This window comes from Acipenser ruthenus, chromosome 2 (genome assembly GCF_902713425.1).
Source record: "Acipenser ruthenus chromosome 2, fAciRut3.2 maternal haplotype, whole genome shotgun sequence".
Taxonomy (NCBI): Eukaryota; Metazoa; Chordata; class Actinopteri; order Acipenseriformes; family Acipenseridae; genus Acipenser; species Acipenser ruthenus.
This window is the reverse complement of record NC_081190.1, coordinates 59,225,656-59,251,828: the sequence shown is the minus strand read 5'-3', so window position 1 is coordinate 59,251,828 and position 26,173 is coordinate 59,225,656. Positions and strand designations below refer to the sequence as shown.

General features: G+C 36.4%; 1 protein-coding gene across 2 annotated transcripts; it reads left to right on the top strand.

The window, feature by feature from the left end:
- The first annotated feature begins 1,547 nt into the window (after positions 1-1,547).
- LOC117408930 (myotubularin-related protein 7-like) lies at positions 1,548-24,058 on the top strand. Of its 2 annotated transcripts, none has more exons than XM_058997782.1 (14): positions 1,548-1,757; positions 2,510-2,632; positions 5,874-6,036; positions 9,355-9,512; positions 13,661-13,789; positions 14,895-15,029; positions 15,482-15,614; positions 18,392-18,501; positions 18,890-19,015; positions 19,125-19,174; positions 19,744-19,944; positions 20,163-20,297; positions 21,849-21,975; positions 23,178-24,058. In XM_058997782.1, the coding sequence occupies exons 1-14, from the start codon at positions 1,734-1,736 to the stop codon at positions 23,499-23,501; spliced, it is 1,938 nt and encodes a 645-aa protein (XP_058853765.1). In that variant the 5' UTR covers positions 1,548-1,733; the 3' UTR covers positions 23,502-24,058. The 2 variants fall into 2 exon arrangements, with proteins under 2 accessions (XP_058853765.1, XP_058853763.1); XM_058997780.1 differs by having other exon boundaries at positions 14,892-15,029.
- The last annotated feature ends 2,115 nt before the right edge of the window (positions 24,059-26,173 follow it).

The following is a 26,173-nucleotide window of genomic DNA, read 5'->3' as shown; positions in this document are numbered from 1 at the left end:
AATTACATTAAGAAAACTAGAATGGTTTCTTCTTTGGAGGAGGGGGGGGAGCAAATGTTACTGAATCTTAAATTGAATTGGTTAATGCCTAATTGATAGTTAATCAATATGGTTTCACATTCCCAACTCTATATTTAAAGTCTTAGGAGGACTGACATTTCTATTATGCTGCGATTTTCTGGTGTCTAAAATTCATATTAAATTGGCCAATTTTCACAAAAAAGCATTGATGTATTAGAAACTAATATTTTCCCATAATTTTACACCACGCAACGGAATTATATGAAATAATAGTATAACTGTAAAAAAATAAATAAATCAATATTCTAAAGCAGGGCCTCCCAACCCTGGTCCTGGAGACCCCATGTGTCTTTCATTCCAACTGAGCTCACAATTACTTAACTAGACCCTTGATTGAACTAATAATTTGCTTAACTAGACCTTTTTTAATTGTTCTCAACTCCTGAAAAGTTGCAGAGTTCAAGTTACTTATAAAATGTTATAGCTGACTTGAAATCTGCAACTGTTTAAGAGCTGAAAAAATGTAAAAAAATAAATAAATAAATAATAATAAAAAACATTGTTAGTTCAATTAAGGGTTTAGTTAAGTAATTGAAAGCCCTGGTCTATAGGGGTTTGAATCAAATGTTTTTTAGTTTTTTTTTGGTGGGAGATGTTTTAATTGTTAATTACCCTTTAAAAGAAATATGAAGAATGGGCTAGCACAAATATTATTATTACACCTTCTCAATACAACAAAAGTGGTTCACTCCATTTCATCTTCCCTCCTACAACATATCCAATTTTTTTTTTTAATTACTATGATGCAGTCTGTTTAATTATAAACTTAAAATGCAATAAAACATGCATAAGCAATCATTTAAATAATTAATTATAAGCAATATGTCACCCTTCAGTGTGTTGAGATGCTGAACCTGTGATTAGGGTAAAAGCTGTTACTTTCTATCACTCCTGCCCAATATATCCTAAAGTAAAAGAAACTCACTTTAAAACTGTGAATGCAATTTACCTGTCAGGGGAGTTGCTGAATCGCAGGTTCAATATCCCTGTTTCCACATTATTTGGCTTTACACAAACACAAACCATACTGTTAGTTAATCATATGTATACTATAATATTCCTACAATACAATACCATAAAAATGCAAGCTTTACCATTCTACCTATGTACTCAACTACTCTTAAGCAATGCTGTCCTATGGTACTTCTATACAGTATTGTCCAGTAGTAATATCATGGCACCTTCAGGGTGTACTGTTGCATTACAGGATGTACATGGCACTTATATCTTCCCCAGTAGTGTAATACCATAGTACCTAACCCAAAGCTACTACATCCTTGTACCATGGCATTACCATCCTGCATCATGAAATATCATGCATTACCATGGTACAACTGTTGAAATTTGTTGAAAACTGTTGAAAGCCTTGTTTCATTCACTCCAAATACACAGTATGTGACTTAACAGAATTTAGGACCCCGTTGGTACTGCCTTCTCGTCGCAGAGGCTGATGGGTGAATCTCAGACCGCAGGAAGGGAACCACTGTAGAAGCACCTGGGGTACATTTTATTCATTGATGGGTACAGGCAAAAACATAGATGATGGGCTGTACGTTTTAACGTTTTCTTTAAGAGCAGCATTTTTCACATGAATGCATCATATATCTGATGATGTACACCAATAGGAATAACAGGTTTACAAAACACTAGTGATGGAGTACATCAGAACGCCAAAGGTACGGTGAATGGATTTGTGCAGTGGTGATGACGAGTGGCACTGACGTTTTTTTGTGACAGAATGTTTGCTTGATTGGATATTTTTTTAATTAACTAATTTTGTTAATTCATGAGTTTTTGTTTTTTTAGAATAATTTTAAATAGGTATTCATGGTGTGTTTTGACTGTACTATGCCGTTTTTAACAAATAAATAAATACATTTGTTGATTTGGTACGATAATTGTGTTTAATTCTAGAAAATGTTTAACATGTTTTGTAGTACATTACAAATACATTGTTGTGTACAGCACGATTTAACTTGGATGTTTACGATGCTAACATTGATTATTTATTAAGGTGGGTGGGTTTTTAATTGCGTTTTGTCTTAAATTCCTGCACATTTACATCTCACGAGAACAACAGTCACACTATTTTAATATAGTTCAACAACAGCAAATACGAAACCCGTACTAATATGCACGTAGGAGGAGGTGTACTGATTGATTTGTGATGTGGACGTTCAACATTTTGTTAACATTAAAGACGAGGACACATTGTAAAGGGACTAAAAATGTTGCCCCCTCCAAAACAATAACAAAAACAGTATTATAAAACTTAAAATAACTTGCTTACAGGAGCAGTTCAATTAAAAAGAGTATTTAGGATTCTAAACACCTCTGTATTTTGAAAACTTGTGCACTGATGTGGATTCTGTCAGAACCCAGTACATCACCAAGCCTGTTAAAGTTATTTGTTTATTGTTTCTGCCAGGTTGAGAATGTTCGTCTTCTGGACAGGGTGTCCTCCAGGAAAGCACCAGTTGGAACTTTGTACCTGAATGCCACGCATGTCATCTTTGTGGAAAATGCGCCTGAAACTCGCAAAGAAACCTGGGTAGGTAACAGAGCTAATTTCATGCAGGTTGTGATAATAACCACCAAACTCATGTCATAAAGCTACATTTGAACCCAGGTATAGATTAACACCACCACACAGCTCAATATATTCAAACTGCGTCTACAGCCAAATATTGCATTTTATTGAATGCAGCTATTGCAGTGTTTGGAATTCTAATGTGAATAGTATTTTTCGAGTTTACATGTATGCAATAATTTGTTTCATAGTTAGTAGTAGCCTTTTATGTGTATCTCAAGTGATTTGCATGTGTGTAAAGTGGACCTTTCAGTAAAGCAGGCATATGGAAACATCACAGAGATCTCAGCAGTGTTAGCCTTTCATATTCTTATTGTCTCATATAGAAGGCTTTTACGAATCAACAAATTATAGATTTAACAAGAGGAATGTAACAATTATTTTTGAAGTGTTACTAATTCAATCAATCAATCAATATTTATTTTATATAGCGCCTTTCATAGTGGACCACCATCACAAAGCACTTTACGAGATAGTGAGGAACAATGAATAATACATTAAATACAGTGAAATACAGGGAATAGTACATTAAATACAAACAGTAAAACAAAATGCAAATACATTAAATACAGGCATATTACATTAAATTGGATGAACTGTTACCTTGTAATGCACTGTATAGCTTTGGTAAGTGTGGTAACATTTTTGAATTTTTACAAATGAGTATTTATACTTATATTTACTAAATAGGTATTTTCCTGGCAATTTAACATTAAGTTATTCCTTTATTATTGCTGATCAGTTAGCAACAGGTGCATGGCTTGGATAACACTTTGTCAATTATATGTTTATTTTACTATTTGCCTTTTGGAAATGATGTACTTATTAATCTATTAAGCTCATCGATTGATTTGTAACACTTGTATATCCTCTTAAAAAATGTAATTTGGTTATACTGTGATAATTGGGAGGTTAAGTGCCAATTAACTGTGTTGAGTGATTGTTAACTTGTGACACACGCGTGTCCTTTATTAAGATGTGTCTACAGCTTCTACAAGTTGTGCTCTGACGAAGGTCTTACAACCGAAACATGTGGTTCTTTTAAAGAATAAAAAAAGTTAGATTGTCAAAATAGTGTTCTATTTTTCATTCTGATATGCGTTCTCCTACTGTGATGAGATTAATCATCAGGAGTGCAGGTGTTTAATTTATTTTGATACCCTTTCATATTTAAAAATGCTTTGAATCGGGCTCCCGAGTGGCGCATCCAGTAAAGGCGCTCCACTTGGAGTGCAGGATGTGCCCTATAGTCTGGACGTCGCGAGTTCGAGTCCAGGCTATTCCTTTGCCGACCGAGACCGGGAGCTTCCAGGGGGCGGCGCTCAATTGGCCGAGCGCCGCCCGGGGGGAGGGAGGGTTAGGTCGGCCAGGGTGTTTTCGGCTCACCGCGCACCAGTGACCCCTGTAGTCTGGCTGGGCGCCTGCGGGCTTGCCTGTAAGCTACCCGAGAGCTGCGTTGTCCTCCGACGCTGTAGCTCTTTGGTGGCTGCAGGGTGAGTCCGCAGTGTGAAAAAAGCGGTCATCTGACGGCACACGCTTCGGAGGACAGCGTGTGTTCGTCTTCGCCCTCCCGAATCAGCACAGGGGTGGTAGCGGTGAGCTGAGCCTTAAAATAACACCGTGTAACAATTATTATTATTTTTTTGGTTCCTGGGTAGTAAGTGTTATTTCCTAATTGCTTATGCCTCAAAAGTATAGAAAATGGCTATTATTCCCCACAAACTTTGCTTTTGTGACCAGGACAGTGATATTTTGAAATTTACCTATTTTCCAGAACATTCCAGATAGATTCAGTGCTGAGTAAACTTGGAGTAACTTCTAGAACTTTCTAGAACTTTCCAGTAATATAAATAGTAGTATAAATACAGGGGCCTTAAGCCCACCAGTTCAGTTTAGTTCCAGCTGCCTAAGTGGATACATATCTGCATTTTTCTGAGATGGCATCAAGGTCATAGGAGACTTCAAAATGGTGGCATTCCTGATGGGTCTCCAAGGCGGTTTTACCAAGTTTCCCTGCTATCTTTGCCTTTGGGACAGCAGGGACACCAAGACGCACTGCCACAGGCGGGACTGGCCACAGCGGACTGAGTTCTCTGTGGGGAGGAACAATGTCAAGTGGGAGCCACTGGTGGACCCCCGGAAGGTGCTGATGCCACCACTGCACATCAAATTGGGCCTTATGAAACAATTTGTCAGAGCTCTAGATAAGGAGTCGGCAGCCTTCAAGTACCTTCAAGACTTCTTCCCTAAGCTGTCTGAGGCAAAGGTCAAAAAGCCGGTGTCTTTGTAGGACCACAGATAAAGAAGATCCTGGAGTGCAATGAATTCCCCAAGAAGCTCACTAGTAAGGAGAAAGCGGCTTGGAACAGCTTTGTCGCAGTGGTTCGGGGCTTCCTGGGCAATCACAAGGCCGAAAACTATGTGGAGCTGGTTGAGACTCTGGTGAAGAACTACGGCACAATGGGCTGTAGGATGTCCCTCAAAGTCCATATCCTTGATGCTCATCTTGATAAATTCAAGGAGAACATGGGAGCGTACTCGGAGGAGCAAGGCGAGCGCTTCCACCAGGATATACTGGACTTTGAACGCCGCTACCAAGGACAGTATAACGAGAACATGATGGGAGACTACATTTGGGGGCTGATTCGTGAAAGTGATTTACAGTATAATCGTAAATCTCGAAAAACTACTCACTTCTAAATCTTTTGTAGTCATTTTTGTATTACTTTAGTATAAATACATGTTAATTTGGATTCATATGTTGTTTTTTTCTGAATTTATGTGAACGAAAAGACACAAATTCACCCGTTTTCTCATTGGAAATAGGTAAATTTCAAAATATCACTGTCCTGGTCACAAAAGCAAAGTTTGTGGGGAATAATAGCCATTTTCTATACTTTTGAGGCATAAGCAATTAGGAAATAACACTTACTACCCAGGAACAAAAATTGTGTTACATAGTGTAATTGGCCATTTCCAAATTGGGGAGAAAATAATAATAAAAAAAAAATTGGCACATTTACAAATAAGAGACCAGTATGTCTACCAAAACTGTAACTTTGAGAAACATTTGCCTTTTTTTTTTTTTTTTTTGAGGTCAGAATAAAAAACTACACTGGAAAGAAAGCTAGACATTTTTCTAATGCGGTTGATTTCTTAGTAAGTAGAAGCCCATGTAATTGACGTGCTTTTCTGCTTTCAGATTCTTCACAGCCAGATATGTGCTGTAGAAAAGCGATTAACTTCAGCAACAGGGTGCCCTCTTCTCATTCGCTGCAAGAACTACCAGGTTATTGAGTTTATCATCCTGCAGGAAAGGGACTGCCATGACGTTTACATCTCATTAATGCGCCTGTCACGTCCAGGTAAACAAAAAAAAAAAAATTGCCTCAAATAGTCAACCTTAAATAGTAAGTAGCAGGGGTTCCGAAAGATATAATGTTTCACACGTCCTCACGTGTTGCTACAACTGTTTAAATAACGTACCTGTAGTTTTTCTTTTCATTACACTTTGTTGATAGTGTTTAATATATTATATAAGGGAACAAATGAAACTGCAAAAACTATCAACATATACTAGCACTTCTTCTATGACAGCACTGTCTGTAAAACTTTGCACCTTTTATTTTCTCTTGTAGCTGCCTTCTTTCTATATCACCAATATCTTGCTTGGTTCATTCCTGTATTTCCTAGATTTAGCCCTATAGAGAGAATCAAATTCATTCCAAATTCATTCAAAAATCAAAGGAGGCTGTGTGGTCCAGTGGTTAAAGAAAAGGGCTTGTAACCAGGAGGTCCCCGGTATTAATCCCACCTCGGCCACTGACTCACTGTGTGACCCTGAGCAAGTCACTTAACCTCCTTGTGCTCCGTCTTTCGGGTGAGACGTAATTGTAAGTGACTCTGCAGCTGATGCATAGTTCACACACCCTAGACTCTGTAAGTCGCCTTGGATAAAGGTGTCTGCTAAATAAACTAATAATAATATATTGTTACACTCTCTGACTGAGGATCTGCTAACCATAAATTGTTTTTTTTTCAAGCTTTCAAACAAGTGTCAGTTCAAGATAAATTTGATTCAAGTCACAGTAAATTTTTCTAAGCTGGTTGCATTATAGTTTACGATCAATAATTTGAACCCCCTTTTCGGAGTTTGTAGGACATAAAATAATAATAACAGAACGAGTGGACTGAGGCACTTTGTAATAAAATGTGTTTAAACTAGCAGTCGCTGTATTAAAATGAAAACTTCACTGATTAGAATACAATGACAATAGGATGTAAATAACGAATCCCTCTTTCCAACACACATAATTCCATATTTCAAAATCTGAGAAAGGCTCCCATTCTTTCGAATTGCATGGGCAGTCCTAAACGTTATTTGCAACCAGCATTCCGAGCAGTACATGTTCTGGTTGGTATTGTTGAAAACAAGCCATTCCCGAATTTGTTCGTTGTCATCAATTCTCCACTTTTATATTTTTGACGTACTTTGTTTATAAAGTACTGATTTCCATTGTGCACCTGTAATAGGTCGTCCGTCTGTATTCTTTGAGGGCTTTTTGGTACCTTCAAAATGTTTCCACATGATGTGTATACAGACAATATTTACTACAGATCGCTTGATTGCAAAGTGTAAAGTATTTGTATATAAGATTAACGCTAGAGGGTGTGAAATCATTTAAACTCAAGCCAAGCCAAGCCAAGCAAAAAAAAAAAAAAACGATCTGCCACTTTGGCGTGTAAGTATGAGAAATTTACCTGCCACAGACCAAATTAACCCGCATTTGGTGGGTGAGTGGGTGCTAATTTCGAACCCTGCATTAACACTAGAACCGCCGCGGTTATACTCATACCTAAAACCGCCACCGGCAGTCATTATGACGGCTACATTTTAAACAAAATCAGTATTAAAATGAAAGACAAATTATCAGATACAACTGAAAAGTTTTATTCAGGCACATCATATCAAACATGTGCACAGCCGAAACGCCATATTTAAATGAACAATTAAACATAAAAGGGTTTATTTTCTAACTTACCACATATAAAGCACTACTTAAAAAAATGAAAAACTATAATAAAATAAACATTTCAAAAGAAACTAGTGTGTAAACAGGTATATGTACGTACAAAACTGTAAAAATGAAAGTAGTTTTTAATTCCCTTGCGTGTGTGTCACTCGGTGCAACGCAGAATCCAGCTTGAGTTTTCTCATCGAAATGTTTCTGCTGAAGCGCTGTGGCTAGCTTCAAGATGAAATCTCTCCTACTGATATTTTCCCTGGTGCATTCCTTGTATAAAATGAAAGAATTGATGGCTGCCAGGTCCAGTAGAGATAACAACAGGCTTGTATGTAAAAATAAAATAGAATATTGTATGTTATATTCAAAATAAAAACATGTATTGTAAAAGGCAGTCAGAATGACTGCTCTGGTGGTTCTAGGTAGAGGGGACAACCACATATCTTTCACACATAGAGAGTAATTCAAATTTTAAAAGTGAAAAACTTCAACATGACTGCCACGACTGAGCCAGCTTCCCCTTTTACACCCAGGAACTCGAGCGGATGTCAGCAAGCTACCGGCCTATGGAGGACAAAGGCCAGCAGTCCAGGTGTCCGCTTTGAGCTCACAGGGCGTCTGGCCAGCAGGGTTCTCGGTTTTGTCTCCCTAACCCACGGGAGTGCCAGAGCCAATGCGACCCTCCTTTCAGAATCCTCATCGAAGACCGGTGACTCGGCACAGCCAGGACGCGAACCTGCGCTGTTCGACTCACCCTGCACACCACGCGGCTATGCTTTTACCGGGTGAGCCACCTGGACCCAAGTCATTTTTAATGAAACAAGTGCAGTGTCATGAGAGTCAATAAAACTAGAGGTATGTAATTTACTTTTCACCCCTTTTTACGTGGGAGTATGATTAAATTGCTCACACAAGCTGGTCTTCAATCACCAAACAGGATTTCTGACAAACTTATTGTGATATACAGCAGCACTAGAAAAAGAAAGACCAAAGTGAAAATGTAGCTCCTTTCCTGAATAACATCTGGGACCTAGAAAATAAATAAATAAAAATGATTAGCTATATTTCTAACCTTAGATACTGTATACATGTGTTAAACCATATGTAACGGGAGACCTGGACTGGCTGTCTGACGTATGCACGATGCTGCAGGAAGAGAGCGGCAGTCCCGTTGAATCCTCCTGTCAGTCATGGCAGTGACACAGAGAGGTGGGGAAGAGGGTGTGTGGGCTTTCCCTCTCTCTGAGTGGCTGGGGACCGGGGCCGTGCGGGTAGCGACAGTTGGGGTATCGGCTGCAAAGTGCAGGACCTTTATTATGTAGATTTTTATTAATAGTGTTTATTTTTGTTTTTCTTTGTGCCTTCTGTTTTGTCTGTTATTTAATGCACCTGCGTGTGCGCCATAGGTGAGCGGTGAAAAACCGTTACCATCGTTGGTAACAACGGTATCACAGTGCCACCTTGTGGCAGTAAATAAATCGTGCACCCGAGTGTTGTTTAGAAACCCAATTTTCTGTCTCCTGTGTCAGTGATTTCCCACACCCTTCCACACCATATAACAGGAATTAAAACATTATTACATACTATAATTTTGGAACATAATTAAAATTAAAGGTGTCTTCAAAATAAAAATGATTTCCGGTACTTGTCTCCTTTCAGAGAAATATGAGGAGTTGTATTGCTTCTCCTTCAAGCCCAATATGGATAAGGAGGACAGAGAACAGGCCTGGAATTGTATTGACCTCAAGGCTGAATATAACCGAATGGGAGTTCCAAATCAACTCTGGCACGTCACCCATGTAAACCGGGACTATGGGGTCAGTATTGCCTTCAATCCGTTGTATGCTTGTGTAAGGAAAATAAATTATGTATGTATTTTTCCAAACTATGTGTCGCGACACCCGGGTGTTTTCCAAAAGTGTCTTACCGGATATTGAATTGATTGTTAGTTTTTTGTTTAATCTCATTGGTAATGACACATTGGCTGTATTTTCACACACATGACAGAATCCTGTTGTTTGCTAACAGCTAAGTGGCTTTAGCAGACCACAGACACCGTAATATGTGTGAAAATGTAGCCAATTATATATTTATTGCATTTATATAGCACTTTTTATACAAAAGTATCACAAAGCACTGGACAGTACATGGCAGAAAAAAAACAACAAACCACAATACATTTGTATAGCATGTCACACATACAACTGCCACAGTGTGTGTGTATATATATATATATAATATATAATATATATATATATTTTTTTTACAAGAAGCAACTATCAAAGGGCTTAAGTATGTGCCTTAAAATTCAAAATAAGTGTAGAACTTTTTTATGATTTTAGGTGTCCAGATTTAAAGAGCAAGTAAAAGTTAGTTACTTATGTGTCTATGAAAAGTAATTACAAAATAATTTATTTATGTTAGAATTTTAAAACTTGTCTTAGCACACATAATTTTCAAAGTAAGTAAAGTCCACGTATTTAAGCAAACTGTTTGGCTTTGCAATAATTTATTACACAGAAAAAAGTGGTTGAAGAAAGAGAGAACCAGAAACCAGTGAAACAGAGAAATTATATTTCAGGCACAAAAACAAACAATGTCACATTATATAGGTACCATAATACCAAGGGAGCCAGAAGAGAAAAATGTGAAGCAATTTCTAAATTAAAGACATTAGATAAGAAGCAGTATTAATTAGTAGTACATTTGAAAACAGAAAAGGTAAGCCACGAGCTGTGTTTTGTTTTCTATTTTTTCATATATTCCATTTTTTCTTTTGCATTTTATACAAAAGACACATTTTAAGTTTCTAAAAATATTAATGGAACCAACCACTCCTTACATTTATTTGTAGTCTTCCAAGATAGATTCTAAGTATACATAATTTCCCATGGCGCCGTTTCTCATTAACTACAGAGTCCGAGAACGCACACGTGAATTAATAAATAAATAAATAAATAAATAAATAGATAAATAAATAAATAAAACTTATTAAAAAATGCGCTTGCGATTTTGAACACTGTTGATTTTACAGTTTTCAGAAGTTTGTTTCTGTTGTATTTTCTGTAAACATTAATGCGATTTCTACAGTAAGTTGTATTCCTTTTTCTTTCGTTTTTTAATATTTTTAAAATTCTGTTAACTGTTGCTTGAATAAAATAATTACAAATAATAAATCATGTATTAGAATTTACTTGAACAACGTAGTTTGAAAGTAAAAGTCCAGTACATAAATATCAAGTAACAAGTATATGAAATGGAAAAAACATGTAAATTACTATCAAATGGAAAAGAGTAATGTTGAAATGGAAAATCACTACAAATTACATTTATATACACAAATGGTTTGGGATATTTCTTATTCATTTTATTAATACAGATTAATACAGATTAGCACAAACCTCTTCCTTAGGAGATTAGCATGAGCTACTACAGGAAATCTGGTGCAGCTTCCCTTTTGGGCTGGTGCTTGCAGTCTGCCACACTGCAATGCATGGCTAACTACCTTTAATTTCTATTAAACTAAAGTACGACTACTTACTGTAGAAATCACATTAATGTTTATGTAGCACCCTGGGAAAGGGTCAAATTTATTAACATAGATTGTATACACTCTGTTTAAAGACTTTCAATGTAATACTGTTATTATTAATTAATTATTCTGTAGGTGTGTTGAACTCCCTTTTGACAGTTTGGTTTAAACTGTGTGTGAATTATTATTTTTTTAAATGGTGTTATTATTACCACAGTCGTTTCCAGACAGTTTGAGATATATGTCTTTATTTTAAAGTGGAGAACAGTGATATCCAGACATATAGCATTCAAACAACACTCCAGGATTTAGGAAAACAATAAAGTCTTGGCAGTTTGAATAGCTTTTAAAAGGTTCATGGCACATTATCCATTTTGGGCGTTGTATCTTGGAGCAGACGTAGCTGTCTTTACTGATGTGTTTTATGTGCAGCTGATCATGCGGTCTCCCACAAAGCTTGTCCAAAGTACACATTTTTCGAAGTTCGTCTTTGGCTTTGGGAAAGGAATTAAATATATTCGCCCTTCCAAATGTTCTGGGTACCTTGTGTCGCTGTTGTTAGTCCCCCCGGCACACCTTTTCACAATTTTCCACAGCTAACTACAAAAAAAAAAAAAAAAGTATACTGTAACATTGTGAAACTGTGTCAATATGGCATTTATTTGTCCAAGGTTATGGCGACTGGATACCGTAACTAAGCGTATACCGTAACTAAGCGTATAGTGCATAGTAGTAGGGGTTGATCAAGAGATCTACAAGTGCATTCTAAACAGGTTTTACCCCAGTTCAGCTGTTAAACAGATTTTCTCCATTAGCCAACAGAGAAAAGAAAACAGTAGCTCATCATAGTTTATTGTAATAAACGTAACTGTTACACACTGCCAGCACATGTTGAAAAATATGTTGTATAAAATACAACATTTAGATTTCAAGACCTAGCCACTAACATATTTTGCATAAAATATTTTCCAAACAAAGTTGTAAAGCAGGAGAAAGGCAGACCAAAAATCAAGCACATCCTAGCGACTTAATTTGCTAAATTTAAATTAGTGCTGGGATGAACATGGGATTTACATGTTCGGATATTTGCTCATAATTTAAATATTTGTTTGGATATTCATTAGTTTTTAAAAAGTAACTTTACCTCAGTGAATTAACTGTAAAACAAAGGATGCCAAATAGCAGTTCAAGTTAAATGTTTTTTTTTATTAGTCCTTGAAATAAATAGTAAACGAAAACAGTGGAGGCCTCAGTATCTCATGTAGCCCTGCGCACGTCCCTGGTAGGGTGACTCAGTAATCTCTATCAGAGCATCTTACCTGTTGACCAAGAATTTGGACAAGTAAAACACATGCTCAAAAATCATGGTTTTAAGACCATGGATGAGGCCTGCAGGGTTTTTATTGAGAACTATTCCGACATCTTTCCTGCTTTCGCAAAACTTGCAGCAATTGCACTTACGATACCTGTATCTTGTCATCTAAAACATGACAATTTCAAGGGATGCTCCTGAGAATTATTAAGACTTTGATTTGGAAAGAGCACGAGTCATTTTAAAGAACTTTTAAACAGCAAAACTGTAAATAGATATGATGTTGACAGCTACCCGCAGAGACATTGGTACACGTTCTACAACACTGATCTTTACATTGTGAATGGGGGATTTTCAAAAGAAATCGTTTCATGGTAAGCTTGTCTATGTCTATTTCTCCCACCATTATGTATACTGTGTTCTGTTTTGCATGTTAACTTTATTAATCTGAAATAGTTACATTGGAAATAATATAACTATGTTGATGCAATATGCAGATGTTATGGTTGAAAACGCAGATTTTGAGATGGTATGCTTTTTACAAATGCACATTTTTAAAGGCTAGCGTGACTTCATAGACATGTTTTCATAAAGTAATAACATGAGGTTTACTTGTGCCTTATTGTAGCTGAACGAAACCAAACAAAAACTGAAATGTAACTTTAAACATTTCAAATAAAACAAATGTAGAAATGGCATTGTAAATGAAGGGGAAAAAGACACACTGTTTTGGTTCTCTGTTACGTTCCACGTAACAAAGTCGCAACAAAAAATATATAACATATACAAGCTATATAAAAATCACTACACAACATTTCAAGCAAGTTAGGCACTATTTAAGCGAGGCATTTCAGAATGACATGCTTGCCTTTTTTCTGTCATGAGATTCTCTCTCTATATAGATTTATATATATATATATATATATATATATATATATATATATATATATATATATATATATATATTTATTTTATTTTTTTTTCACTTTGAAATTGAGGAGACACTGCCTCCACTGAACCATAAACTTCTCAAAAGCAGTGTTCCCGTTTTCGTGTTGTCACAATAATAAAATATTTTTCACAGTGATATTTTCACTGGACTGTTTTGTCTGCTTGTACAGGTTTGTGATACTTACCCAACTGCACTTTATGTACCAACATCAGCAACTTCACCAGTCATAATGGGGAGTTCCAAATTCAGAAGCAGAGGACGCTTCCCTACCCTGTCCTACTACAATCATGATAATCACGTAAGTCAGTAGATGGTTTACTTGCTGTGTGATGCTGTTGATGAACTGGGTACTCCGTGAGTAGTACCAGATTGTTCATTAAAAACCAGAGTGGTTCAGCCAGGTGCAGATGTTACATTACAGTAATAATCACTTGGATTGCTTCCGGCTAGATGTGTGTGTGGGGGGGGGGGGGGGGTAGATTTACGATGGCTAAACAAGCTAATCACTCATATATATTACAATAATATTTGTTTTTGGATAAAAGGTTCATAATGTACAAAAATAGGGCAACATGCAGCTGTGATCATATGCAGAAGCCCAAGATATGTTTGTATTTTGGGGCCAGGGAAATTAGGGACAGACATTCTGGCTTAGATTCCCTTAGATTCCGATCGTAATTCACATTTCCTTTTGGATTAAAATTATTTTATTTTCAAGGCATTTAAATGTGTACCAATTTTTACTGTATGCATACCATTTTTTTTTTTGGGGGGGGGGGGGGTGTATTCACTTGGTCTATGAAATAAAATAGTATTACTTTTATACACTAAACATTTCAATTGACTTTAGTTAAAATATCTCCAAGTATGTCCAGTGGAATGGGTCTTAAGACTGTGTGGGAGTTTGTGCAAGCTGTTTTTCCAAATTGGGTCACATGGTCAAACTGCTGTAAAGGAATTACTGTATATAGAGTTTTTCTGTAACCACAAGAATTGGTGGTAAATTGGGCTTTTCATGGTTGTATTTCTTTGTAGTTTACACCAGACATGTATTCCAGAATATAATTGATATTAATTCATTATGTTGCCTAAGAGCGATATGTATAAACACTATACTAATAAAAAAGAATACAGTTTGGTGGTACAGTATGCATAAGTCTCACACTCAGTCTGGAAGCATTGAGCGTTTGAGAGATCATCATCTCAGAAGTGTGCAATACTCGGTGTGCAGTACTCCTTGACATATGGGTAATGCATATGGATAATGCAGTTCAGCCTATTCACCATAATGTAATAATATGAGTCAAGCTCTGTAATTGAATGTATGATTGGCAACATCCTGTGTCTGATGTGTGATCCAGAGTCTGGGCAATGGTAACATTATTTTTGTTGTTGTAAAGCAGGCCTCAATTTGCCGAAGCAGCCAGCCTTTGTCAGGCTTCAGTGCTCGCTGTCTGGAAGATGAGCAGATGCTGAAAGCTATCACGAAGGCAAACCCAGGTAGTCAGTTCATGTATGTGGTGGACACCAGACCAAAGGTGAGTGGAAGAAAGACATGCTTCCTTTAGCAGTGTATTCAAAATGTTTGTGCTTACCAGCAGATTAAACACAAAGCTTTAGTCCTAACACTACTTTCCTGGTTAAATCGATACATAAAACAACAGCTGAAAATACTCCTGGACCAAGAATTTTAGGATTAGGTATCGATTTACATTTATTTATTTTGTATCTGATATAACAGGGATGCTTTGTTTTGTTGACACAAACATTTTATTAACAGCCATTGCATGTTTATTTACAGCCCACTCCACATAACACTTGGTACCATATTCTGGCGCCAATTCACTTGGTAGTAATCCTCACAAAATAACTGGAATTATCTACAGTACTGCACTTTCTATTTTGTTTAATACTTTAGCGTCTAACCTTTTATTTTTAAGATAACACTTTTTTTTTTTTATAAGCACCTGTCTTTTGTTGTCATTTTCAGCTCAATGCAATGGCAAACAGAGCTGCAGGGAAGGGCTATGAAAATGAAGACAACTACTCCAACATCAAGTTTCAGTTCATCGGTATAGAAAACATCCATGTGATGAGGAATAGCTTGCAGAAGATGCTGGAAGGTAATCTCTTGTAACTCCTTTACATTAAGTATGTTTTGTTCTCAGGATGCATAACATGTTCTTTCAGCATTGAGGTAGTCATGAAATGTACAGTTTTGGGGTTATTTGGCATTGATTTAGTGCATAGCAGTCTAAAACAAAGTATAAGCATTGGATAGAGAAGATGATGAACTTGATTTGACCAGTTCAGTGATTGACAATATGGAAGAAGATGGTTTTGTAGTCACTGTCTTTAAAGCTGCTCATTGTGACCATAGTACTACCACTGTTGCTTCTTATCCTTTTGTATTTCTTCATTACAAAGCATATAGTACTTTTCAGCCAGCATATCAGTAAATTGTACAAGTAAGTTTTGAACCATGTGCACAGTATTTGGATTTGCCGTAGTTTGTAATACACTTATTACCAATATAAGGATTTTAAAACAATATAAAATTTGTGTAATTGGTGATTTTGTCAGTAGCTGGTGTTTAGCAAAACAATAATCACACACTTTAAGTAGTAAGGATTATCCCTTGAATGGGTAAAGTCAGGGAAACCACTACTGAAGTATTTTACATTGTTATTCAAGACAAGCATTCTGTAAGCTGACTGTAAAATAGGCTTCAGTTAAAGAGAAAATAACGTTGTCTGTAAATCCATGTGCTTTTCATCTCTGTGCTATTTTTGGAACCACCTACAGTTGGTTTGTAAGTTGAAATGCATTTATAGTAAGAGGGGGCATGAGAATAACGTAATGTTGCATTTTTTAAGCTTTGTTTCCTTTTAGCAACCCTTTGATTTCAAAGCAACAGCTAGGGAGTGGAACACAAATCTTAAGCAGACCAATGAGAGTTCATCTCTGTGACCTCTGCCATGTTGAAAAAATCTCGGCTAGAGTTTGCCAGAAGGCATGTGGGAGACTCTGAGACCAAGTGGAAGAATATTCTATGGTCTGATGAGACCCAAATAGAGCTTTTTGGCCTCAACGCTAATCGCTATGTTTGGCACAAGCCTAACACCGCACATCATCCTGAGAACACCATCCCTACCATGAAGCGTGGTGGTGGCAGCATCATGCTATGGGGATGCTTCTCTGCGTCAGGGCCTGGAAAGCTTGTGAAGATAGAGGGCAAAATGGATGCAGCAAAGTACAGAGAAATCCTGGAGGAAAACCTGCTGAAGTCTGCAAGAGACCTGGGACTTGGGAGAAGATTCATCTTCCAGCAGGACAATGACCCCAAACATACAGCCAATGCCACACTGGAGTGGCTTAAAAACAAAAAGGTCAATGTCCTGGAGTGGCCCAGCCAAAGCCTGGACCTCAATCCAATTGAGAATATGTGGAAAGAGTTGAAAATTGCTGTTCACCAAAGGTCCCCATCCAACTTGATGGAGCTTGAGCAATTTTGCAAAGAAGAATGGGCATAAATGGCAGTGTCCAGATGTGCAAAGCTGGTAGAGACTTATCCAAAAAGACTAATGGCTGTATTGCTGCCAAAGGTGCCTCTACCAAATATTGACTCAAGGGGATGATACTTATGCAATCAATTATTTTCTGTTTTGTATTTGTAATTAATTTAGAACAATTTGTAGATTTTATTTTCACTTTGACATTATGGACTTTTTTTGTGTTGATCAGTGGCATAAACTCCTAATTAAATCCATTTTGATTCCATGTTGTAACACAATAAAATGTGGAGAAGTCCAAGGGGGGTGAATACTTTTGAGAGCCACTGTACAATAGTATATGGTACAAAATGTGTTAGTCAAGTTCATTCTTTAAGCCAGTACATGCTGGCCACTTAACATACCACTTCATTTTTGTACTACCCACGAAATAGCAAATGCCATTATCAGTGCACTTGCCAAAATAAATCAGGTATGTCAGCACATCTCTAATAAATAACATTCATATCAAGGCCCTAATTTTAGGGACAAAGCACATATAGTATAAGAATGTATGTTCCAAGGTTGTTACTGACTCTCTAAATAATTATGACCACAGAAGAAAAAATCTGCACGGTGGTCTGTAGCTAAAACAAACTCTCCCTGTTTTAGCACATGGACTTTGCTTTCGGAAAGTAGCTTGCAAATAATTATTTCAGTGTTGTAGCAAAACATTTATATAGCAAATTACTTTTAAATGGGCAGTGGAAGTTTAGCCTTGTATGTGCTTTAACACAGACAAATAAAGTAAGGCATTTAGCTGTCTTAAATAAGTCGAAATCCATTTAATAGCTTTATTTCAGTCAAGCGTAAACCCTGGCTATACCCTCTGTGTAACTTCCAGGATACCTAAAGTAAATATTTATAAGCATAAGACTGTGAAATCATGTGAGAAGCTATAGGTGATGTGGCATGCTATGGGGCTTCCTTTTTCCATTAGCTACAATGTTTGCAGAAGGTGCAGAACAGTTTTCTGTATTGTACCAATGTATATGTCCTGACATGGTACAACTTTATACAGCAACTTGCTTACATGCGAGCAATATTTTATACCCAACATTTTTGTGATATTGAATTTCTTGCTTGATTGATATCCTGTTATGCACGATCTGTATAATTTGTGATAGCTGTTTTTGCCAAGAACAATATTTACCAGCCTCACTAACACAGGTTAAAATAGCGAATGACAGAATATATTTTAGAAAAATAGAAAAAAAATAATGAAAGCTTGATACTATAAAAAAATAAGCTACAACGTAAATGTTGCCAAATTATATGCATGGTGATTTTCCAGGAAATACTGTGTTTAATTTATGGAATGGGCTGTTAATTCTTACTTTTGTCACCAGTTTGTGAGCTGAAGTCTCTTTCCATGGGTGATTTTCTGTGGGGTCTTGAGAATTCAGGCTGGCTGAAGCATATCAAAGCAATCCTGGATGCTGGCATTTTTATTGCAAAGGTACGTCAAAGCAAATAGGATCAGATTCCCTTTCACTCTTCCAGAAGCGGACCTGTTATCTGTTGCATTCTGGGAAATATCCGAAACCATCCGCAACTTTTTGTATTTTATTTATTAACACTTTACGTATTACACCAAAGCTTTCAACTCGTTACGTGGCTAACTCCTATTTAAAATGTCAAAAGTAATAAGAAAGGCGACACTATATTACTTTTGGTTAGAGTAAATACGAAGCTGCTTAGCAGCAAGTAAACTTTTTATTATCATACTAGAAAGACAAATGTTCTAATCTAAAACTATACAGTAGGATAACAGGAAATGCACCCAGCTTGTTCCAGAAATGCAGGAGCAGACACATTTTAATGTTGTGCTCTGTGCCTGTCTGTAGGCAGTGGCAGAGGAGGCTGTCAGTGTTCTTGTGCACTGTTCTGATGGCTGGGACAGGACAGCCCAGGTGTGCTCAGTAGCAAGTCTCCTGCTGGACCCCTACTACAGAACTCTGAAGGGATTTATGGTAAGTTTGTTCAAATACAAGTAAGGTAGTTTTTTTTCCCAAAATGTTCCCTTTTTTGTGAAATAGTGTATATTAAAATATACATTAACATTTATATTCTCTTGTATAGGTCCTTATTGAGAAAGACTGGGTATCATTTGGTCACAAATTCAACCACAGGTAATACATTTCTTTCCTTGATTTATATATATATATATATATATATATATATATATATATATATATATATATATATATAACTGGACTGTCCTTGGATGCTTATTTCAATGTAGTGAAATAAGCCATCTGCTCTGCTAGCAGACTCCACAGGAAAATTGATTCTGAATCAAATTACCGCCACAGCCATTTTTGTATCCTTTCTGCTTTTGTTGTTAGCTAATATAATTGGCTGTTGTTCTTAATTCCTCTAGTTTACTTGTAGAAAAACCCTATTCTGTTTTTGCCACTGTGCTATGTGTGGCAGGTTTTTTAAACCGCTCACCTCCAGTGGTGTTTGGTGACCCATGGATGAGTTGGCTGTACAAACCCTTTCATGTTTACTATTATATCATAGGAGCCACCCCCTTACACTGTGGCACATACTGTGCATAGGATGCTTTTGTGTTTGTTCAGTTTCTAGTTGTTAGTTAAACATGTTAGACCATTTTTTGTCACTTAATCTGAAGGTCAATTTGGATTTATCGGTGTATTTGAAGTCTATCAAAACTAACAGAATTCATTCTTTTTAGGTATAGTCATTTGGATGGAGACCCAAAAGAGGTCTCTCCAGTAATCGACCAGTTCATAGAGTGTGTTTGGCATCTAATGGAGCAATTCCCTTGTGCCTTTGAGTACAATGAGAGGTTCTTGGTTCATGTGCACAATCACATTTACTCCTGCCAGTACGGGAACTTCATATGCAACAGCCAGAAGGAGAGGCGTGAACAGAGGTGAGAGGTTGCTGCTTAAGATAATCCCAGCCATGTGTACCAAAACTCAAACACTAAACAGAATATTTAGAGCCAAACAAATGATTGAATAAACACAGTATCCAAGATTTTGTAACCTACTTTTATGCATTTTTTTTTCCATTTTGTGTAGTTATGGGAGATGTTAATCACTGTGGAGAAGATCCTATACAGTTTGTATTTGTTTTTGTCTTTCACAGAAACCGCGAGAGGACGCATTCCCTGTGGGCCCACATGTGGAAGAACCACACAGATTACATGAATCCATTGTGTGGACCAGACCACAGTCAGACCAAAGGAGTCCTGTGGCCTGATAGTGCCCCCTACTGTTTCAAGTGTGTATTACTATCTGTATTTCTTTATAAAGATATTTTACTTGATGTTCTCTGGCATTAAAGTGGGCAACTTTCAAAAAAGTGCAAAATGGCAGAGGGGAGGGTTCTCCCTTTTGACGCTAGAAATATATTGTGTTTTTAAATTTAAAACGGTGCATTCTGAGCCACTTCAGAGTGGTTAATAATAGAATAAATGCAGCACAATTGCATAAACAAATAGTTAAGTAAATACTGTAACATGTTTATGAAAATAGGCATAAAAACTGGACACTCAGTAATTTAAATACATCTTTGTAAAGACTGTCTCGTCCGATATAAAAAAAAAATAGGTTACCGGCACATATATAATTTAATATTAATAATTAAGCAGATAAAATGAAATACAAGTATAACTTACCTGGCAGTTTGTAAATGGTTGCATTGATTTTCAGCTTTTCTGCCTCCTTTGGTTTTATGTTTCGGTGTTTTGTGATTGTCTTTAGCCTGTTTTCCTCGACTGCCATACTTTAACTCCGTCTCACAAAGAAGGCGGTACGCCATACCCGCACCGTGCAGCTAACAAACATGCGTTCCCACAAAAAACCCATCTGTGTTTAGCCACTTCCAGTTCCACCGGTTCTTAACACCTTTGTCAATCTCCTTTATATTGAGTACAAACAGCCTCAGCATTGTCAAATCATGAAATTGCAGGAGAAAAGAGAAAGCATGCACAAAGCAGCCTTGTGATAGGCTGAATAATTTTTCAGCAGCCAATCAACCATGGCGTAACAAATGGGTACACCATATAAATGGAAACATGGCCGATTTAATATATATATATATATATATATATATATATATATATATATATATATGTATATATATATATATATATATATATATATATATATATATATATATATATATATATATATATAATATAAATATATATATATATATATATATATATATATATATATATATATATATATATATAATATAAATAATAACATAAAAAATAAATTAAAAAAAAAGCATGCCATTTTTCTCTGGATTTACGCGATTCTAAAAAACGACACTCAGAAAAAGCAAAAATCAGCAGAAATGTCTCATGTTTGTGTTCTGTCTTTTAACTATTGAGACTTAAATTCTTATTGCAGAGCCGTTATATTTGTGTTTAATTTTGCTCTTAAAGGTACAGTTGGATGTATTTAAAGCAAAGATTTCTAAAGGCCAATTCCCTAATCTTGGCATTTGGATTCCAGGGTGTTGGACTGCTAGTGTTTCTATAAAAGGGCTTAATTTCCTGCGTTTATAGGCCAAAATGATTTGTTGCTGCTGTGTGTTGGATGTTTAGCTGTGAAAAAAGAGCCTGTTTAATTAACCTAAATACTGCCATTAGCTAATTTAAATAAAATAACATTCTAACAGTTCTTTATTGTGTATATATATTTCTATCTGTCTGTCGCTGTTTTTATAAATTGAATAGATCTGTGTTTATATACAAAAAAAATAAACTAAAACTGTACTTCATCTAATACTATTTTTTTAAATGGTGTGTGTATCATGCAGGTTTTGGAGGGGGATGTATAACCGCTTTGAGAAAGGACTGCACCCCAGACAGTCTGTGATTGATTTCCTAATGGCTGTGAAGGAGGAGACGCAGCAGTTGGAGGAGGATCTGGAGATCCATGAGGAGGTTGGAGTTAGAGATCCTCTCCATTTAGCTATTTGCATCCCAGCCACAGGATCTGCTGCCGTCTTACACCAGCACATCCTTAGGTTTTACAACATTGAAAAAACGTATTTAGGGGCTCCCGAGTGGCGCATCCAGTAAAGGGAGTGCAGGATGCGCTCTATAGTCTGGACGTCGCAAGTTCGAGTCCAGGCTATTCCACAGCCGACCATGGACGGGAGCTCCCAGGGGGCGCCGCACAATTGGCCGAGGGTCGCCCGGGGGGAGGGAGGGTTAGGTCGGCCAGGGTGTGTGCGGCTCACCGTGCACCAGCGACCCCTGTAGTCTGGACGGGCCCTTGCGGGCCTCCCAGTAAGCTGCCCGAGAGCTGCGTTGTCCTCCGACGCTGTAGCTCTTGGGTGGCTGCATTGGGAGTCCACAGTGTGAAAAAAAGTGGTCGGCTGACGGCACACACTTCGGAGGACAGTGTGTGTTCGTCTTCGCTCTCCCGAGTCAGCGCAGGGGTGGTAGCGGTGAGCTGAGCTTAAAAAATAATTGGCCATTCTAAATTGGGAGAAAATACTAAAAATAATTGGCAACGACTAAATAATAAAAAAAAAGAAAAATAAAGAAGAAAAAAAATATTTAACACACATATGCGACATGTTTATATAATGAGTGCACGTATACATTTTACTAAGTAAACCACTTGGATTGTGATGTCCAGAATATTATAATTTTGGGGGCTCTGGGACGTCAAAAATGCGAACAAAGCTGGGATTCATATCATCAAACATCTACATTAACGGGAATTCAGTCTAAACGATAAAGAAGTCTCTATCTGATTGCCATAAACAAATACAGACTTCCAAGGTTTTACTTAATCTTTTTCACTGGTGTGCTCTGGGAAATGAAATCCACTCAGATTATCTTATGAAACTGAAATATTGGAAACAAAGCTATAGATGTGCAAAAAATATATATAAATTGTGGAAGTTAGATTTTAATGATCTTCACTAGTGGTCGATTTGAATTATATTGTAAGCACTGTAATGTAGACAAACTTTCTCTGCACTCCTAAATGAGATTTTGGGAGCACATGCTGGAGTGTTTTTTTTGGTAGTAAAATAAAGAAAATTGTTGCAGTAGAATAAAGAAACTATCAGTTTAATTGTTTGGTAATTGTATCTTTTTTTCTTGTGTTTTTTTATTTCTTTTTCATTTAGAAAATAGCCAAGCTGGAAAAATTGCAAGTAAAAAACAACACTAAGGCCAAACCAAGAAACATAAACAAGCGCCTGGGTGTGTCCACTTCTGACAACAGCATAGCCAACACACCTCAAGACTACACCGGCACTGCAGGCACCTTCCCCTCCCGCAGCCCCTCGCAGCTGGATGAGAGCTCTGTGCTCATCCTGACCAGGGACACCCTGAAGAGCTCCGACCCTGAGCTTGCCACCAACAGTGACCAGGAGTCAGGGGTGGCGGACCTCAGCTGCCACTCCCCCAGTGGGGAGGACAGTGCCGATGCTGTCAACTCGGCTGCCTGAGCACAGACCGCTTCCCTGGTGCTTTGGTCTGAAAGCAATGTGTAAAAAGGAACCATTATTAATTTATACTTGTTAGGGCCTGTTTTGGGCAGGTGTTACTTGAACATAGAACAAAAGCTGCTGGTTGCTGGTACCGAGTTGATCTTTTATTATGTCAATGTTTTAAAGAGTACAGTGTTCCCTTTTATCATGGCTATTGCTGAACACTTTTTATTAATCATATTGTTAAAATCCAAATTTAACATTAATCTGTTGGTTGGTAGTTTTAATGTTCAATTAAACCTGCATTGTGAACAGTAAATATTTATAATCATTTTAAAAGAAAAAAAGTCAAACAGTAGTTTTGGCTAATGTGTGGTTGAAGCGATACAAGATTTTTCACGATGCAAGCTGAACAGAAAATGACGATATCCCGATATTATGATAAATGATCATTTGGATCTAGAACTGATCGTTTATTCTTTGAGGTCATTGTAAAGAAATGAACAGTTGTATTAATGTCAACAATAACAGTATATAATAGAATTTCAAATAATTATATATATATATATATATAATTTCACTGGATTTTATTATTGTAAACTTCCAAAGTAGTACAATAGATCATGTCCAAACAGTAAATGGACCACAACACTAAATACACTTTCATTTCAGGAAATTAAGTTGAATTAAGAAAGAAAAAGAAGAGAACATTGCCTGCAATCAGGAGTCAAACTCAGTTATACTGACTGCAGATACAAAATATAGATACTGAATGCTTTACTGGAAAGAAGAACCACTATTATCATTATTATATTGAATTAAATGGTCAAACAAAGGACATTTGTACTAATGTTCATGACATAAAAGATGAATTTTCATATTTATATATATTTTTTTTACAAGGTGAATTGCAGCGTCATATGCACTTAATTTATTTAAGTCAACGTTATATGCATGATTTTGAACTGTGTAAGTTTATGGGACGGCTTCTGTTAGTTATCTAATACACCCATCGGTGTGTAGCAAATAGACTAAGGAACAAAACTGTCTAAAACCTAAAGAAATGTGCATAAACTCACAGCCCTAGCTGTCGTCACTGTGGTCAAAATTATCACTCTTTCCTTTTATACACATACCTCTTATATTACTATAAAACATTTTTCATTTTTAAAATGGAAGTGTTTGACTGGGTTTCTAAATATATTATTTAGTCAGAAACTGCAGTAATCGTATTGCTGAGCATTACACTGTAGCTTTATTCTTATACATAAATCCAATTCATAAATTGGATTCACTTTATGAAACGCTGTGCTTATTTTCCATACAAGGCATACCAAACATGTTTCCATTTTTATATTTATTTTTTTCCACAGAAATAATTCAATAATGATGTTTTTTTTTATATAGTAAGACTTGGGTTTTCTGCTGGGAAATCAGACTTCTCGCTACACATCTAGGCTACTTGCATGTTTTAAAATTCTAAACTTAACTTAATTTGTGTAGCTTTATTTTATTTTTTATGTAACTCCTATCTTGTAACGAGGATTCAATGCGTGCAGCACATGCATGTATAGCATTAATATTGAATAGCCAGAGATCAGAGATAAAGTCAGTGTCTCGGAATTGGTTATATTAAGTTTGACAAATGGTACAAATAACAATTTCTGTATTGCATTATATCTGTATAACTGGTGTAACGCTGCAACCCAATGCTGCTTCACTTTGCAGTACCATTAAGAAAGCACTAGCTAAAATGTTTGTTTTCTCATGGAGATAAATGCGATTACAGTAGTGGAACTACTTTTAAAGGTATGAATTATCTTCCACACAAAGGAGAGAATCACAATTGCATAGATTACACCTATGGCACTTCTGGTGAACATAGTCTGTTATTTAATTATTTTTTTTGCTTTAAAACTTTTTTTCCACAATCATATATTCATCCTAATAACTGTTCTAGAAATCATTTTTACGTCAGTGTTGTACTTCCATCTGCACAATAATGATTTATACTGGCTCTATAAATGATAAGAATGCGCTTCCAGTCAGATCCCTTTTTTATGTGCAATTAGGAACTTACTGTTCAATCACAGGCAATCCTTTATAGGTTTTGTTAAACATGTATTTTTTTTTCTTCTAAAAACATACTTTAATCTTTCTCAATTGTGAAGAATTTGTATTCAATTAATTAAACATGTATGCTTGCATGATAGAAACCTGTTTCTCTTGCAACGTGTATCCGTGGAGTATCGGAGATATTCAGTGACAATTGTCTACTATTCTTCAGGGGTAAAAATAAGATATTTTCTGTTCGTAACTGAAAGAAATAATGCTGTAAACAATTTTTGCATACATGTGTGATCTTCAGTATGCAATTAAAAATGGCTTTTATGGATTAACTCACCTCAGGTTAAAATATACAAAATGTTGCTGCAAAAGTGAATGCTGTACCTACTTGTAAATATTTTCCAAAAGATAAAAGCCAATTTTATGCATATATTGTAATATACATATATATATATATATATATATATATATATATATATATATATATATGTGTGTGTGTGTGTGTGTGTGTTGTCTAATATATACACTTAATTTACATGTTAAATTGATTTACATTTCCCCACACAAAGCTATTAAAGACAAAGGATACCAAAAAGGGCAATGGGGAAATAAAGGGTTGGGAT